General features: G+C 36.1%; 1 protein-coding gene across 1 annotated transcript; it reads left to right on the forward strand.

Annotated features, from left to right (window-relative positions):
• Positions 1-472: 472 nt before the first annotated feature.
• On the forward strand, positions 473-9,660 carry desi1a (desumoylating isopeptidase 1a). The gene is made up of 6 exons (XM_077559662.1): positions 473-661; positions 984-1,005; positions 4,909-4,978; positions 6,007-6,116; positions 6,641-6,763; positions 8,000-9,660. Exons 1-6 carry the CDS (start codon positions 571-573, stop codon positions 8,088-8,090), a joined length of 507 nt encoding a protein of 168 aa, XP_077415788.1. The 5' UTR covers positions 473-570; the 3' UTR covers positions 8,091-9,660.
• The last annotated feature ends 5,954 nt before the right edge of the window (positions 9,661-15,614 follow it).

Below are 15,614 nucleotides of genomic sequence, written 5' to 3' on the forward strand. Positions count from 1 at the left end.
CCTCTTCCCGTATTGCGTTTCCAATGTAAAACGAAAATTACATTTAATGTTCGAACTTTAATAATAGCAGTTCAGTATGGCAACCATTTTACGCAGAAAATTTACTGTTTGCACTTAAATTGTCACGTCATTTCGCAGTGAACATAAATTACTAAAAGTGTGTGTTTCTTTTCAAAATAAATATGATAACTTGACTTTATCTTGGGTTCCTCTTCCCGTGTTGTGTTTTCAATGTAAAACGAAAATTACATTTAATGTTCGAACTTTAATAATAGCAGTTCAGTATGGCAACCATTTTATGCAGAGAATTAACTGTTTGCACTTAAATTGTCACGTCATTTCGCAGTAAACATCAATTACTAAAACTGTGTGTTTCTTTTCAAAATAAATATGATAACTTGTCTTTGTGTTCGTGCATTTTCCTTGTGATGCGTTTTAATTTGAAAGCTTCAAAGTCGGAAGTGCTTGCTTTACATAATGACATCATATTTAAAGGCCCTCCCATTCAGCGGTGACTCGAAAGGTTTCAACCGTAGACAGCACTAAAAGTATTTTCCAGCAGGTTTCACTATGGAAAATAATTCTATTAGATATAATGTACAGTTATATATTTATGATCTATCAAGGGGAATGGCACGCAACCTCAGTCCTATCATGCTGGGTGAGTACACACCACCTAATCAGATATTCCCCCCGGCCTCACTAGCATCATTCGGTCGGCATTCTGCTTCGACCAAACAGTGTTTTTTGTTGTTTTTATTTTTAAATGTAGTTATCAGCTTCTAATGGCGTGCAATAATAATGTGCTAAATTTCATGCATGCTCCTATATCGCAAGTGACATAAGGGACATTTTGCGATTTTTATATACTGTACACAAACGCAGAAAAAGAATTTTGCTTTTGATATTTTAGAGCCGCTTGTTTTAAATGTTTTTGTGCCACCGCCTTCAGTTTCAAACGCCCTTTTCTTTCTTTTTAACAGGAAAACAACTGGATGGCATATGGTATGAAAGCAAGTTCTATTCATTCACACAGCTACTTAAAACGCTTAGTCATTTCAAGTTTGCTTGACAGCTAGTGTAGTGCTGGGCCTCTGACCCCTGAATAGATTAGTATATATTCATTTTCTCGTAACACGTGCTGCGTCTGAATGTACACATTGCTCTCCATACAGTGTACTACGAAGGGGTCACGATATTTTATGGGGGTATCCTCCCCCCTTTTTTATTGAACAAGCAACATGGTTTATGGTTTTGTTGAATATCTAAACATAAAGAAAATACAAAACACAGTACAAGTATAAAATATAAGTTGAAGTAAAAAAAAGAAAAACAAGAATAGGAAGAAAGAAAAGAATATATGTTCAAAAGAGGTAGGAAGAAGTTAAAAACGTATCTAGTCCTACCCCTTATCCGTTTTACAATGATATGGTAATGTAATGGTAAAGAAAATGTATAAAATTAGTCATATATACAAGTTTGCTTTAACATATACACGTTTGCAGCAACATATTTACATCAAATTCATAGGCATATACCATAATACATTTATGAATCATATCCTCATACTCACATGTACAATTTTCATTACACTCATTCCGATACATCTAAAGAAATTACAGCATAAATAAATTTTTAACAGCTCATGTCTGATTTAAGTTTTTTTTTTAACTTTGCTTTTAAACAATTTTTTTAATTCAGCAAGTGACTGACATTTTTTCAGGTCAGTTCCAAAATCATTCCACAAATTAACACCTTTTTTAAGAAACACACCTTTACTAAGTTAATATTTGTTCTTGTTTAAAAAAAAAATTGTAGACACTTGTACCTCTTATGTTATAAGGACTCTCTCTCATTTCAAACAGCTTCTGAGTACTGTGGCAGAGTAGATTGTTGTGTACTTTATACATTATTTGTGCTATTTTAAATTAAGTCATATACTTTCATTGTGTTTGATTTAATAAATAGAGAATGAGTTGGCTCTGTATATTTTGATCGATTTATAATTCTTATGGCTCTTTTTTGCAGTTTGAAAACAAGACTGGTATTTGTTTTACATGCGTTTCCCCAGATTTCCACACAATAGGTCAGATATGGTAATAATAATGAACAATATCATGTGTATAATAATTTCTTATTCAGGACATCCTGCGTTTTAGAGAGTATCCCTATGATTTTTGACATTTTTCTTTTGACATTATTTATGTGAGACTTCCAACATAATTTTTCATCAATAACTACTCCCAAGAAATTTATTTTCATACTCTTTCTACTTCAATTGAATTTACCATGATTTTGACCTGTTGTGTGTTTTTTCTAGTACCAAAAACTATCAACTTTGTTTTATTTAATGTTAGTGATCATTTGTTCATATCAAACCAATTTTTGAATGTGTTTAATTCATACTCCACAGTAGTCAGAAGATGCTTCAGGTTCTCTCCTGAACAGTAGATAGTTGTGTCATCGGCGAATAAGACATTTTTGAAACTCAACAGATATCTTATATATACAATATAAATAATTTGGGGCCTAGCACAGACTTTTAGGGGACTCCATGAGTAATCTTCAAGTGTTTTGATTGTATATTGTTAAACTGTAAGTACTGATATCTATTATCCAAATAACTTTTTATCCATTTATATGCCAAACCTCTTATGCCATATCTTTCTAATTTATTCATTAGTATAAAATGATCTATAGTATCAAATGCTTTTTTTTTTAATCTATAAAAATGCCAACATATTTTTTTAAAATTATCTATGTTAGTAGATATTGCTTCTACGAGTTCCATGACTGCCGTTGAGGTGGTTCGTTTTTCTCTAAAGCCATATTAATTTTCACTTAAAAGCTTATGTTTTTCAATAAAATTGTCCAGTCTATATGAAAATCTTTTTTTCTAGAATTTTTGAAAACTGTGGCAGCAGTGATATTTGTGTATAATTAGTGAATATATCTTTCTCCATTTTTATGAATAGGAATATGCTATTTTCATTTTTGGTGGAAATATACCGGCTTTAAACGACAAATTACATATACATGTGAAAGGTTGCACAACATTTTATGTAATACTTTTTATTAATGTCATCTCAATGTTGAAGCAGTCAGTGGATTTAAAAATATATATATTTTAACAACATTTAATACTTGTGTATCATTAACAGCATTAAGCCACATAGTGGATGAATTATTTTTTATGTGCTTATTTATTTGTTTGTTTCTTGGCTCAAGGATTTCTTTTGCCAAATTACTGCCAACATTAACACAATACCATTAACTAATTCGCTATGTCTGAATTTTTTTTAATAACAATATTTTTTATCTTTTATTAAATATTTTGGATAATCAATTTAAGCTAATTTTTAATTACATGATTTAGTATCTTCCATATTTCTTGTGTTGTTTTTATTCTGCTCTAGTAATGCATTGTAATAATCTTTCTTACTTGTTCGTATAATATTCAATAGTTTATTTTTGTAGGTGTTGTACTTTATTTCAGTTTCCATAGTTCTCAATTTAATAAATCTTTTGTATGAAATGTTTTTCTACGTGGGTATTTAACAATTCAAACCAGATCAAACCTCTCCATATAAAGAGCCATGCAACATGCATGTAGAGACAACAAAGTAAAAATAAATGACAAAAAAGGGAAAAGAAAGATGCATTAAAGTAGGGCTGGGTATCTATCGATTCTAATTCCCGTAATCGCTTCAATTTAAATTCACAAGATTCGATTTCGATTTTTTTTCCCGCTTTCGATTCACTTCAATTCAATCCGATATTGATTAATTGTGGAACATCAATTCTTTGTAAAATAATTTCCAAATTAAATTTTGCGGATGCAGTAACTGGTTAACTTATTTAGTTTATTAAGAAAAGTAACGTGTGTTATAATCACTTAAGTGTTACACAAACATTGACATCAGCAAGGGTGAGATGAAAATTATTTTCATAATTCTAATTCAATTCTTGTAAATAGAAATTAAAAATAGTCTGAATTGTCTTAAAGTGCAACAAGTGAGGGCTTCCATAAATGTAAGAAATTTCATGAAAACAAGAAATATACAAAAAAATTGGCCTTTAAAATTCTATTTTCTTAAGAATTTATGGGAAAAAGATCTATATAAAATAATCGATTCACGGTTTTATAAATCCATACCGGGCTTGAAAAGGAAAGTTGATTCAATATGATCAATTATTCCAATTTTTTTTTTTAATCCAGCCCTACATTAAAGGCATTACAAAAACTTAAATTTCTTTACCAATAAAAGCAGTTCCATTGCTTTCTTATTCTTCACAAAATTCAAAGACTTGTACCACTAGAGTAACTCATTCAATCAATGAATGCGAAAGTTTTTTTTTTTTTTTTTTAAATCTACATTTGTTTATAAAACATTTCCCTAATATCAGCAACACATTGATGACAAAATATATATATTTTTTTCCCTCCATGGGTCCAAAACTTAGTTGAGCCCACCGTCAATATTGGCGACTTTCAAATGTTATTTTCTCATGAATTTATGAGAAAATTAAAATAATCAATTTATGGATTTATGAATCGATATCAGGCTATGTAAAGTACTAAAATGGATTCAATATTGTTTTTTTTTGTCTGCTTGTTTAATCCAGCCCTAGTTTAAACACATTTTTATTCACCCAAAATAATTTGGAGATCTTACGCAACGGCGCATCGTGACGTGTACGGTGTCCACATCATATGCGACCGAATGGCCAAACAGAATGCGTGCAGGGCTATGTAATGAATGAGGGGTTAGGGAATCAGAAGGGACATTCGGACACAGCCATGGTGTTAAAGCAGCTTCTGCTGGTGTTATTGTGTGTTCTAGGAAATGATCAAACTCGTACATTCTAGAATATTACTGCAGTACAATACATGTTATTCTTCCATAGGCACACCGCCATAGTGGTATATGGAGATGAGTTCTTTTTTGGAGGAGAAGGAATCTCCAGCTGTCCACCTGTAAGTCCATTTTACTCTATACTGTTTTACATTTACATGACCTCATTATGCCTTAAACAGTTAATAAAAAATATGGTGCTTTTCATTACTTTTTTTACTGTCGTACTCGTTTTGCTGCTAAAGGGAATCACACTTTGATCAGTTTCAGTTTGCATTTTATATTGCCTTCAGAACACTGCTGCTTGGGGATTTGTATTATTCATTCATTCATTATCTTTTTTTTTTCCTTCTTTTTTTTTTTTTAAGAGTTTGTGGGCACTATCATTACAGTATTAAAAGTTATGTGTGAAAGATAAATAAACCTAAATAAACTAATTGTATCACTAATGCTTGTAAAAGTTAATTAAATGATGATAAAAATACTTATGAACATATATTATTAGTAGAAAAGTACCTAAAGGCAAATTAAGTAAAACAGATTAGATCTAGTAGGGGCGTGGATTTCCTAGTACCTGGCGATTCGATTCGTATCACGATTCATAGGTCACGATTCGATTCGATACCGATTAATCGCGATACGAATCTATAAATTGATTATTGCGATTTAAAAAAAAATAATAATAATTTTTACTCATATTTAGAAAATACTTATCAGTAAACTTGCACATGTACACTCTAAGATTTGTATGAAAATTTATTTATCTGAAAGTTCATGTTTGAACAGCACTGAAATCAAATATTAAGGCTTAGTGTTCCATTAATATAACATTCTTTCATGCTTAATGTGTGAATCCTAACCCTAAGTAAGACGTTTTGTTTTATATTCCCATAAAAAATTGGAGAATTGCACGCTTTAATATTGCGATATGTTGCTGAATTGATTTTTTTTTTGACACCCCTAATTTCTGGGTGATTTTTCAATTGCGCATGATGCTCATCTTTCATTGAATACATTTCTGTACATTAGTAATACCACGTTTCCCCTGTGGTTTTGCTTTTTTGTTGTCTTATTAGCGACCATTTTGTTTCAGATCTGGCCCAATAAGAATGTTGTGAGTTAAACAGGATTTTGTTGTGTGTGTGTCCAGGGTGGAACAATGCTGGGCCCTCCAGACACAGTTGTGGAACTGGGTGAGACCGAAGTTTCGGAGGAGATCTTCATGGAATATCTCTCATCCTTGGGAGAAAGCACTTACAGGTAGGTGTCTTTTCACATTTATTCACACAATTTATTTATAATTGTCTTCCACATACTGTAAACATCCAAATAGTTTATTGAGACTTTAGCCTTCAATGCAGCAGCAGTTTGTAATTTTACGTTAAAACAACTTCAAACAATTTGTTTGGTAGTGCACCGATTTGTCATAAACACATTTATTTGACCAACTGTCATAAAAAATGAGAAGAGAGCATTCAGCATCATAAAATGCTTTTATGTGTAGTCTTTCAACTGACTTTATGAAATAAAATACTTTGCTAATTATTTCCTACTACTCTATGTTCATGAATACAACAAGTACGAAAACATAGTGTACTTAAACAACATGAGAATTAATGTGCTTAACTTTTGTTTCAGTTTTATTGTGAACAACATATTTGAGAAATCATGAAGAAGAGTATTTATTTAGTATGCATAGGACCTGTAGCTCCCATTAGCCAATCGAGTTTTTGGTAAGGACCAATAGCCAAATCCTGAAGCCTTGGCTCTCTTTTGTTTTTCAGAGGTGACAGGTATCGACTGTTTGAGCACAATTGCAACACGTTCACCAATGAGGTTGCTCAGTTCCTAACAGGCACGCCCATCCCCTCGTACATCACCGACCTCCCGTCCGAAGTCCTCTCCACGTGAGTTGAAGCCCACCTGCCCACTTCAGTTACTGTATGAGATTTATATTTCTTATTCTTAATTCAACCAGGTACAAGTAAGTGTCTTTGAGATGACAATACCGACCTACAGGGCAGTGTTTTACTACAAAAAACAAACAAACAGAAAACGCATGAATGGATGATGGCCAATCTTTAATCAGTCAGTTATTGTATGAGAAATGCGTTGCGTTACAATTTATTTATTAGATTCAAAGTAAGCTTACAAGACATTTTGCGGTGACTGGCTCTGAAAATGTCATTTGCGCACAGTTCGAGGCACTGTTGTTGTCGGACATGTTGTCGGAAATGTATAATGACTTTTATTTTGGAGGTGCCGCAGGAAGCGTGTCACGGCGTGACATATTTGAGCATTTTAGCAAAGAGTATATCATCATACGCTTATGTTTGAAAGTGTACAAAAGCATATGTTTTTTCTGAGAGATCAAGTGGAAGCAGGATGATTCTAAGGAGTAAATATAGTAGTAGTTATGGCTATGATTTTGGCCATGATAGCATTAAGCAATGTATATTTTAATAGCATTGGCAATTTCTTTGATCTATTAATGATTATTTTAGCCCGTAACAATCATAAAAAATGCCCGGGAAATCCTGGAGGGACTGGCTACAAGTGACCTATAGATGACATAACGGCCACAAATCACCATCTATCCAGTATTTATTTTATTTGTATTATTATTCTGATTGCTGTAGTAAATGGCAGTGGTAGAGCATACATCACCACTCCAAATTTAATGAATTGTTGTTGTTATTATTATTATTATTATTATTATTATTGTATGATGTGTCATAATATGGAGTGAGGCAATTGTGTGACATAAATACTCACAAAAATAAATGACGACACCCTATACAGCCTGGACGTAATTTGAATTCCTTGCATAATAATAATAATAATAATATATTTTAAAAACATAAAAAATCTCAATTGTTTGATAAAAAACTTTTTTTTAAGTAGTGAAAATAGTTACTTTGCCTGGTAACGGGCTACTTTTGTTATAAAGTAATTAAATTACTAACTCAGTTACTTTTTTAAGCAAGTAATGAGTAACTAACTAATTACTTTTTTAAAGTAACGTTCCCAACGCTGGTGACGACCCTCTTAATACTTTATGTCCCAGGCATTAAGCAATAACTATTCATTAATTGTGCAAGGATTCCGTTGATGGCACCAATCCAATCTGCTTTTGTCTCCAGACCTTTTGGCCAGCTATTGAGGCCCATTCTGGACTCCATCCACATCGCCCCCCCTGGCGGCAACGTCATCAACGGAGGGAGAAACATCTAAACTGAAGGAGCCACGCACTCATCGACTCCATTGGAGTCAGTCAGCAAGGAGTCAGCAGTTACACTTTTCACCAAATCTTCTTTTCGCTTTAGCCCCCTTCTAAAGCGTAACCAGTTTTATTACACTTTGCAATGAAAATGTTTAATCGTGGTTCCTGTGAACGTGAAGTCGAGTAAGGGGAGTATCAGTTTTGATTTATTTGTGTGTGTTTTTTTTTACTTAAAAGACTTGTGACGCCAGAGATAGATTGACAAGTCAATACTGACGGAATGCCCACCTTTGTGTGGCGGTCCTAAAATAGCAGTGACGATGGAAGCATGAGTAAAATAAAATGGCAGACCGACGGTCTGATGATTACAGGTTGGTTAGGCTTGAAAAAAATGCCGTACTGACCATGACTGAAGGGGGTGCTCGATGCCAACAAATGACAGACCATCTAAAATATGTCAAATGCCCACCTCTGCTAATTTGGACCAAAATACAATATAATTCATACGGTGACAAGGCTGTGAGACTCCTGCTGCTGACTTCAATGGAGGACATTTATTTCAGAGACATCTTTAATCTATCTTTAATATATTGTCTTAGGATCACAAATTTGAAATGCTGAGTCTTTTATTGTCATCCCATTTGAATATAACGTATAGTATTTCTTTAGGTAATTTTCCGTCTCTGATCGTTTTGTACCATTTGATTCAACCCAGCAATTGCCACCTTCTTACCTTGATGCTATCATTCCATTTGTTACGCTGTTGTTTACAATGTAAGCATATGATTGAATCTACAGCTACTGCAGTTTTGGAACCGGTAAAAAAAAACAAATCACCCTGAAGCTCAACAACCTTTTGTGGTGCAGTATTTCAAAAACTTTCTTTATACACTAGAGTGTGCGTGGAAGTGTGCGTGTGTGAAAGTTACTCCAAATCTGTGCCTTCATTTCCCTCTGTTTTGCTGAAGAACTTGACATGCCTGCTCACCTTTATTGTTAGATGCACTAACTAGGTGAGTTGAACATCTTTAGAGATTGTGAACTGTCAACCATATCGCTAGAAACCATCCACAAAAACGGCAACACTCTCATCGAGCCTATATTCCAAGTGCTGATACCACCAGAGAATTTGAGAAAATTCTTATTTTGTGGAGAACAAATAGATGACATGTAACTTGAGGCAAATGTGAGGTCAGATGATTCTGTGTAAGCAAGCAAAGTGGAGGATGGAAGAACAACAAACAAGACTTGATTCAACCAGCACTAACCCTCTAAGAACTTCAAGAAACTCACTTTACCCTGCTGCCAGTCTTCAACATTTTGCAAACAGTACCTGTGTTTTTGTTAGTTACGCAAATCCCTTCAAAGCATTTTATTGTGAAATTCTCTTGTGCTACCCAACTTACACAGTCTGACCACTGAAATGTATTAATGAACAAATCCTTTTTTTTTTATGTCATTGTAAGATTCTTTTAGTCAAACAGATACAGTATTTATAGTTAAATATTCCTCCCATGTTAATACATATTGTTTGTGTGATTGTTTTTGTTACATGACCTACTCATAAAGCCATTGTCTATACTTTGAGAATCCTTGTGTTATTTTGGCAAAACTTAGAATAGACTGTATGCCACGGAGGAGGCGGGACTTCCGGGTTTTCACCCATCAACTTTGTTTCCGTTTCCGGTTTGCGACGTGTGGGCCGCGTCCCAGTACTTGCGCTTCCGCCTTTGTGCCCCTCGGTTGCGCGTTCAGGCTGCGAGTGTGTAGTGTCTGTCTCACTGTCCGACGCATTTCAGAGCGGAAGCGCGCGGTTCGGGGGCGCATGGGTGGGTGTGCGAGTGTTGGAACGCGGCCAGCAGTGGCCGGAATCGACGCTGATATTGTAAAACTCGGAAGTCGGAAATCCGTGGCATCTACCCCATAGTGAAGCTGTGCATCGCCATGAATTTATCTGGCCAGGTAATTCATACAGTCACCTCCCCAAATTTTGGAAGGTCAATCCCATTGTGTCTGAAGACATTTGGCTTTCAGTTAAAAAAGATGAATGAAACAAAAGTGCAAAATGACCGCTTCTATTTCATGGTATTTGCATGTATATGTGTTTAGACAACTTAGGACAGAGTGCCATTTGTTTGAACCCACCCACTTTTAAAGTGAGCAAGAGTATTGGAACATTGTTTCTAGTTGCTCAGGTGTTGCCTTTTAGATTGCTTGCTTAAAGATTAGCCAGTGCTTGTGTTGGGCTTTGGGTTTCACCTGTGAAAACTGCATTCGCAGACAGACCGGAGAGCTGTCCATATGAGAGAAAAGGAGAAATAATCTGCTTATGATCCAAAACACACAAACTCATCTGTGCTGTGAAGGATTGTGGAGGAAATGTCATGGCTTGCGCTTGTGCTTGGAAGTCTCCAAAACCATTCCCCCCCCCCGGCAATTGCAGGAAAAGAATGGTTATAATACACCCGCTTGTTTGTATCTTCAGCTGTTCATCTTTTTCAAACTTATCCTTCATTATTTGCTGAAAAATTAACCCATTTGCTGTTTTGTGCTCAGGCAAAATGATTACTTTGTTGTCAAGAAACGAATTGAGGAGCTTCTATTAAACAAACATAGCGCTTTTCTGCCATCCTGTTGGATTATGGTGCCAAGGAACGATGTTGAAGTGAGTTAAGGAATTTCGTTCAGACAAAAAGTAGTGTTTTACTTCCCTCTTGAAGGATCTTGGCAATAATTAACTGTGGTGTATCAATTACTTTTCACCTATTTATGGCAGAATTTGGTTGTTATCCATGGCTATTCACGTAGAATCACTGTATAAAATTATACTGAGCTATGATAACCGATACTGTGATACAATAATAGTAGTGTACGCCTACCATTATTATAAACAACAGCATTACTACACTGTAAAATACTATTAATGATACTGTATTAAACTTTTAGCAATTTATACAGCTCAAAATTAAATAGTGTGATGTATATATGTTGAATTTGAGAGTGCCATAAACATGTTACGCAATAGAGAACATTTCAAGGTGAAGGTCCTGTAAAAAAAAAAACATCATTGCAGTTCTTTGAGCAGCCACAAAGAGACAGTGTTTCTCCTCTTTCTGAGTTGAACTGTATTTTTAATACTGGATCGAGTTTGGCTGTATTGTTTGGTCTGTGATTTCAAAGGAATCCCTCAGTCATAGGTCACGCAGCCACTGTGCCTGCTCCATAAATCCCATTTTATTGAAGGTAAAAGCTTCCCCGTGTTGTGCAAGCAGATGCACACCCGGCATACAGTAGTTAACTGGTCTTAGATTTGCTCATTTTCTGAGGGTGAGTGTGTAGATAAACGCATACCGACAGACAGACCTTGATCTTTTGTAAGCTGCTGAATCAGCTCAGTGCAATTACAAGAGTCCTATGATGTTTGGAATACGATTTTTTTTCTCATTTCATTATTATAGAGTGCATGACTCTGATAAAAGTAAAGAGTACAGATTGAAATGTACCTATGTACAGAAGTAAAATACATATTTACTTTCACATTCATTTGCCAGTACTCAAATTATGACCACTCGATATGAGGATATGAGGATATCGTGTTTGAGGTAAACTTTAAACATTTCTTGACAATAATATTTTATACTTGTGAAATAAGAGTTATGAAGCAAAATCCAACCATTTTTTATCCATCTAGGAGCGGCCATTTTGACACTTGCTGTCGACTGAAGATAACCTCACACTTGCTCAGGTTTTAGGTCTCAGGTAACAACCAATCACAGCTCAGCTTCAGAAAACAGGTGAGCTGTGATTGGTCGTTGCCTGAGCCTTGAGCAACTGTGATGTCTTCTTCAGTCGACAGCAAGTGGCAAAATGGACGCCCCCTGAGATGGATAAAACCGGCTGGATTTTGCTGCTTCACTCATATATCCACTAACTATCCACACAATATTAATCAGAATGCAATATTTAGACCAGTGGGGCTGCATAGAACATATTATTGTTAAAAAAAGAAAAAAAATTGGGGGTTAACTTGAACTTTCCCTCTTGAGATGTAGTATCCATCCAATTACTGCTTCAATTGGTGAGTTTGAGACATCTTTTCTGTTACACTGCAAAATGTCTATACATTTCTAATACTGTATATTAATAATCATTTTGACACCAACACCAGTCCAACATTCAATCCCTTACTCAGGGACAACTCAACAGTACTTGTCATCTATCTAACAACCAATCTTACCAGCATACTATAAAATACTGCAACATACAATGGAGGGTTTATTCTACAGTGAATTGAGTTACCGACCTTCAGATTCCAACGCCAAGAGCCTTTGCTGCCCTTGAGAGACATCATTCCATTACGCAGACCAGAAAGAACTCCCCATCCTCTAATATGACAGTTTTTAAAATAAAAGAAGGGAAAATTCACGTTTGCGATAAGATGCTTTAACATAAGAAACCTGGCAGGCATGTAATGGAGAGAGACAGAGAAAATGGCGATACTTTTACAACGGCGCTAAAATCAATGGATTGAAAGTTAAAACAACCATTCCCCACTTCTGTAATAAACACACGATACACTTCTTTAAGGTGAACTTGTTATTTTTCTTTCGTTGGCTCTCCCTGCGACATCCTTGCAGCGAACTACATCACAAGGACTTGATGCTTCAATTAGCGTTTGATATGCATAATTAAGTGTTTCATGTACCGTTTTTTGAAGGTTACCCTGGCACTTTGAGCGTTAATTAATATGCATCATGCAGCTCACGGAAACCAAATGTGTCTTTCTGAGTTCAAAGTTCACAGTTTGTACCATCCAAGTAAAACAAATGACAAGAAATGGTGAAAATATAAATACACATGTAGGTTTGTGTCAGTGCGTATATTGTAGCTGTGTGTCATGTTGAAATGTAGTCATGTAGACTGATGATTATTCTTGTCCAGTCATGCTTGCTCAGACGTATCCGCTGTGGGTGTCACTTGAAATGAGTCAAGTGGCTGCAGCAGCCTTTTTTTTTTTTTTACCAAAAAAAAGAAGATATTTATCCCTTTATCTCCCTGTTCCTTCTCTCTATTGTTACTTAACACCCCCCCCCCCCAGTACTTCCCTCTGATTGTTTCTTACCTCAATTCACGTGTCCATGTGTTCATTTCCTGGAGCATGCTTCCCTTCACCATGACCTTCCTTGTCTTTTCTTTGATTTGAACCCTTTTGTTCCATGATTGTTTTTGGATCCCTCCTAGAGTCCCATTTGCTCTAAATTACCCTGAGACCTTTTGCTTGACTGCACTTTTGCCGCACTTCCCAAGCGCCATCATTTCATTTGTCTCTCTCGCCTTCTCAACCCGGACTTTTCCACCTCTATCATTTGTCATCATCCATTTTGTCTTCTGAAGTCGTAATGGCATAAAGCCTTCTTGTAATATTTCTTGGCACTCGTTCATGCCTTTGTTTTTGCCGTCACACTTTGTAGTTCCAACACGGCAGCCAGTTGTGAGACGATGCTCAATGAGATGAGTGCTCAAGTGACCATTACAACGTGTTTAATGAACTGCATCCTGCGATTGTATCATTTTTAATTTGGATTGACAAGATTGTACTTAATTCAATTTTGGGTTGCTACTCCTTCACTGAGTCCAGCTCCTGTCTAAGCATCTCCGCCAACCTGCCGGGGACAGCCAACCACCTGGCCTGGTCACCCATTTGGAATCACTTATGTCAACAGCTGCTGTGGGCTCCTTATCTCTGTCAAGCCACTGCCATGACCTTGCATATTAAATACATAGACGCATAAATACAGGGAGAAATGCGAACTGTCCTCGAGACCTTCTGCCGCATCACTCGGCATTCACTCTTATTTGCTAGAATGCCCTTGACTCGGCCCATCTGGACGCTGCTGGTGATGGTGCATGTGTGCATTTGCCTGCCTGTGCGCATTTGTGTGTGTGTGCGTGGGTAAGAGAGGATATTTATGTGTGTTTATATCTATGGAAACCCACACGTCTACTTTAAGTAGCCTAATCAGTTTAAGCTCAGCAGGGCATAAGCTATATGTTTAGTATACACACCTTCACAAACTCTACAGCACATCTTCAATATTACTTGCGTATCGTCTTTTTCCTGTGAATAACACTTATGTCCATTTCGTCCAAATTTTTTTTGTTAGGTTTATTTAATGAAACTGAATACAGACATCCCAAAAACAAAAAAAAAATGACATAAGTGTTTTTCACAGGGCAGTGACGATATGCATTATTCTTTGGGAATTCTTTGGCAAAAAAAAAAAATACACAAAGGATAAATAATTCCATAACAGAAGGCCTCCACTTAACATTTACACTTAACAACCTTGCCCATCACAATCACTTGCCCATCACAATCACTTAATAATTATATTTGTCCACTACTGTGGTGATCCGGTGAGGAGCCACATGCAGTGGAAACATTGCCTAACACCAGAGTTGGGTAGATTAGCCAAAAATTGTACTCGAGTAGCGTTACTTCAAAAATAATATTACTCAAGTACAAGTAAAAAGTAGGCGGCACGGTGGCTGACTGGTTAGCACGTCCGTCTCCCAGTGCAGAGGACGTGAGATCGAGTCCGGGCTTCGGCCTCCCTGGGTGGAGTTTGCATGTTCTCCCCATGCCTGTGTGGGTTTTCTCCGGCTACTCTGCTTTCCTCCCACATTCCAAAGACATGCATGGCAGGTTAATTGGACACTCCAAATTGTCCATAGGTGTGATTGTGGATGGTTGTTGGTCGCTGTGTGCCCTGCGATTGGTTGGCAACCAGTTCAGGGTGTACCCCGCCTACTGACCGAAGCCAGCTGGGATAGGCTCTAGTGCCCCCCGCGACCCTTGTGAGGAAAAGTGGTTAAGAAAATGGATGGAAGTAAAAAGTAGTCATCAAATAAATTAGGTAGAAGTACAAAAGTATTCACTGAAAAGAATACTAAAGTGCTAAGTAAGCGCTTGAACAAAAAGTCACATTTATTTTTAAAAACAATGTCATCAGACGCAAACATTAAAATTGTGTGTAAATTCTGGCATCTAACAAATCATAAAATAAAAGTAAATAACTTTTTGAGCTCGAGCAACAGTGCAGGCAGACACGTTAGCCCAAGCATGCACAAACCATTCACAAGTTGTGCCGTAACTCGCTAACCACCATAGGTGGCAGTTTCTTAAAGCGAAAGCAAGACGTCATCTTTCAGTTGACTCTTTCATGTTCTCATCATGCCTGCCAGTCCTCAACCAGGGCTGCATTTCTTATTTCAATTCATTTTGGCAAAATTAATTTAATCTAATGTCTGAATTAGGGTGTGTGGGGGGTGGGGTATCAACTTTAGTGTAGCTCAATGTAGCAGAGTAAGAGTAGTGTTTCTTCTTCACACATCTACTAAAGTAAAAGTTAAAAAAAAAAAAAGTATTGTGTGGTAAAACTACTCTTAGAAGTAATTTTTTTTTTCAAAAAGTTACTCAACTAAATGTAATGGAGTAAATGTAACTCATTGCTACCCACCTCTGCCTAACACTA

Source organism: Vanacampus margaritifer, chromosome 2, assembly GCF_051991255.1.
Source record: "Vanacampus margaritifer isolate UIUO_Vmar chromosome 2, RoL_Vmar_1.0, whole genome shotgun sequence".
NCBI lineage: Eukaryota > Metazoa > Chordata > Actinopteri > Syngnathiformes > Syngnathidae > Vanacampus > Vanacampus margaritifer.

Bases quoted from the DNA above. Each gene is read 5' to 3' on its own strand.
- desi1a (XM_077559662.1), top strand. From the start codon at position 571: ATGGAAAATAATTCTATTAGATATAATGTACAGTTATATATTTATGAT. The intron at 1,006-4,908 runs GTATGAAAGCAA...ATTCTTCCATAG, and splicing joins AAACAACTGGATGGCATATG to GCACACCGCCATAGTGGTAT. The intron at 4,979-6,006 runs GTAAGTCCATTT...GTGTGTGTCCAG, and splicing joins GAATCTCCAGCTGTCCACCT to GGTGGAACAATGCTGGGCCC.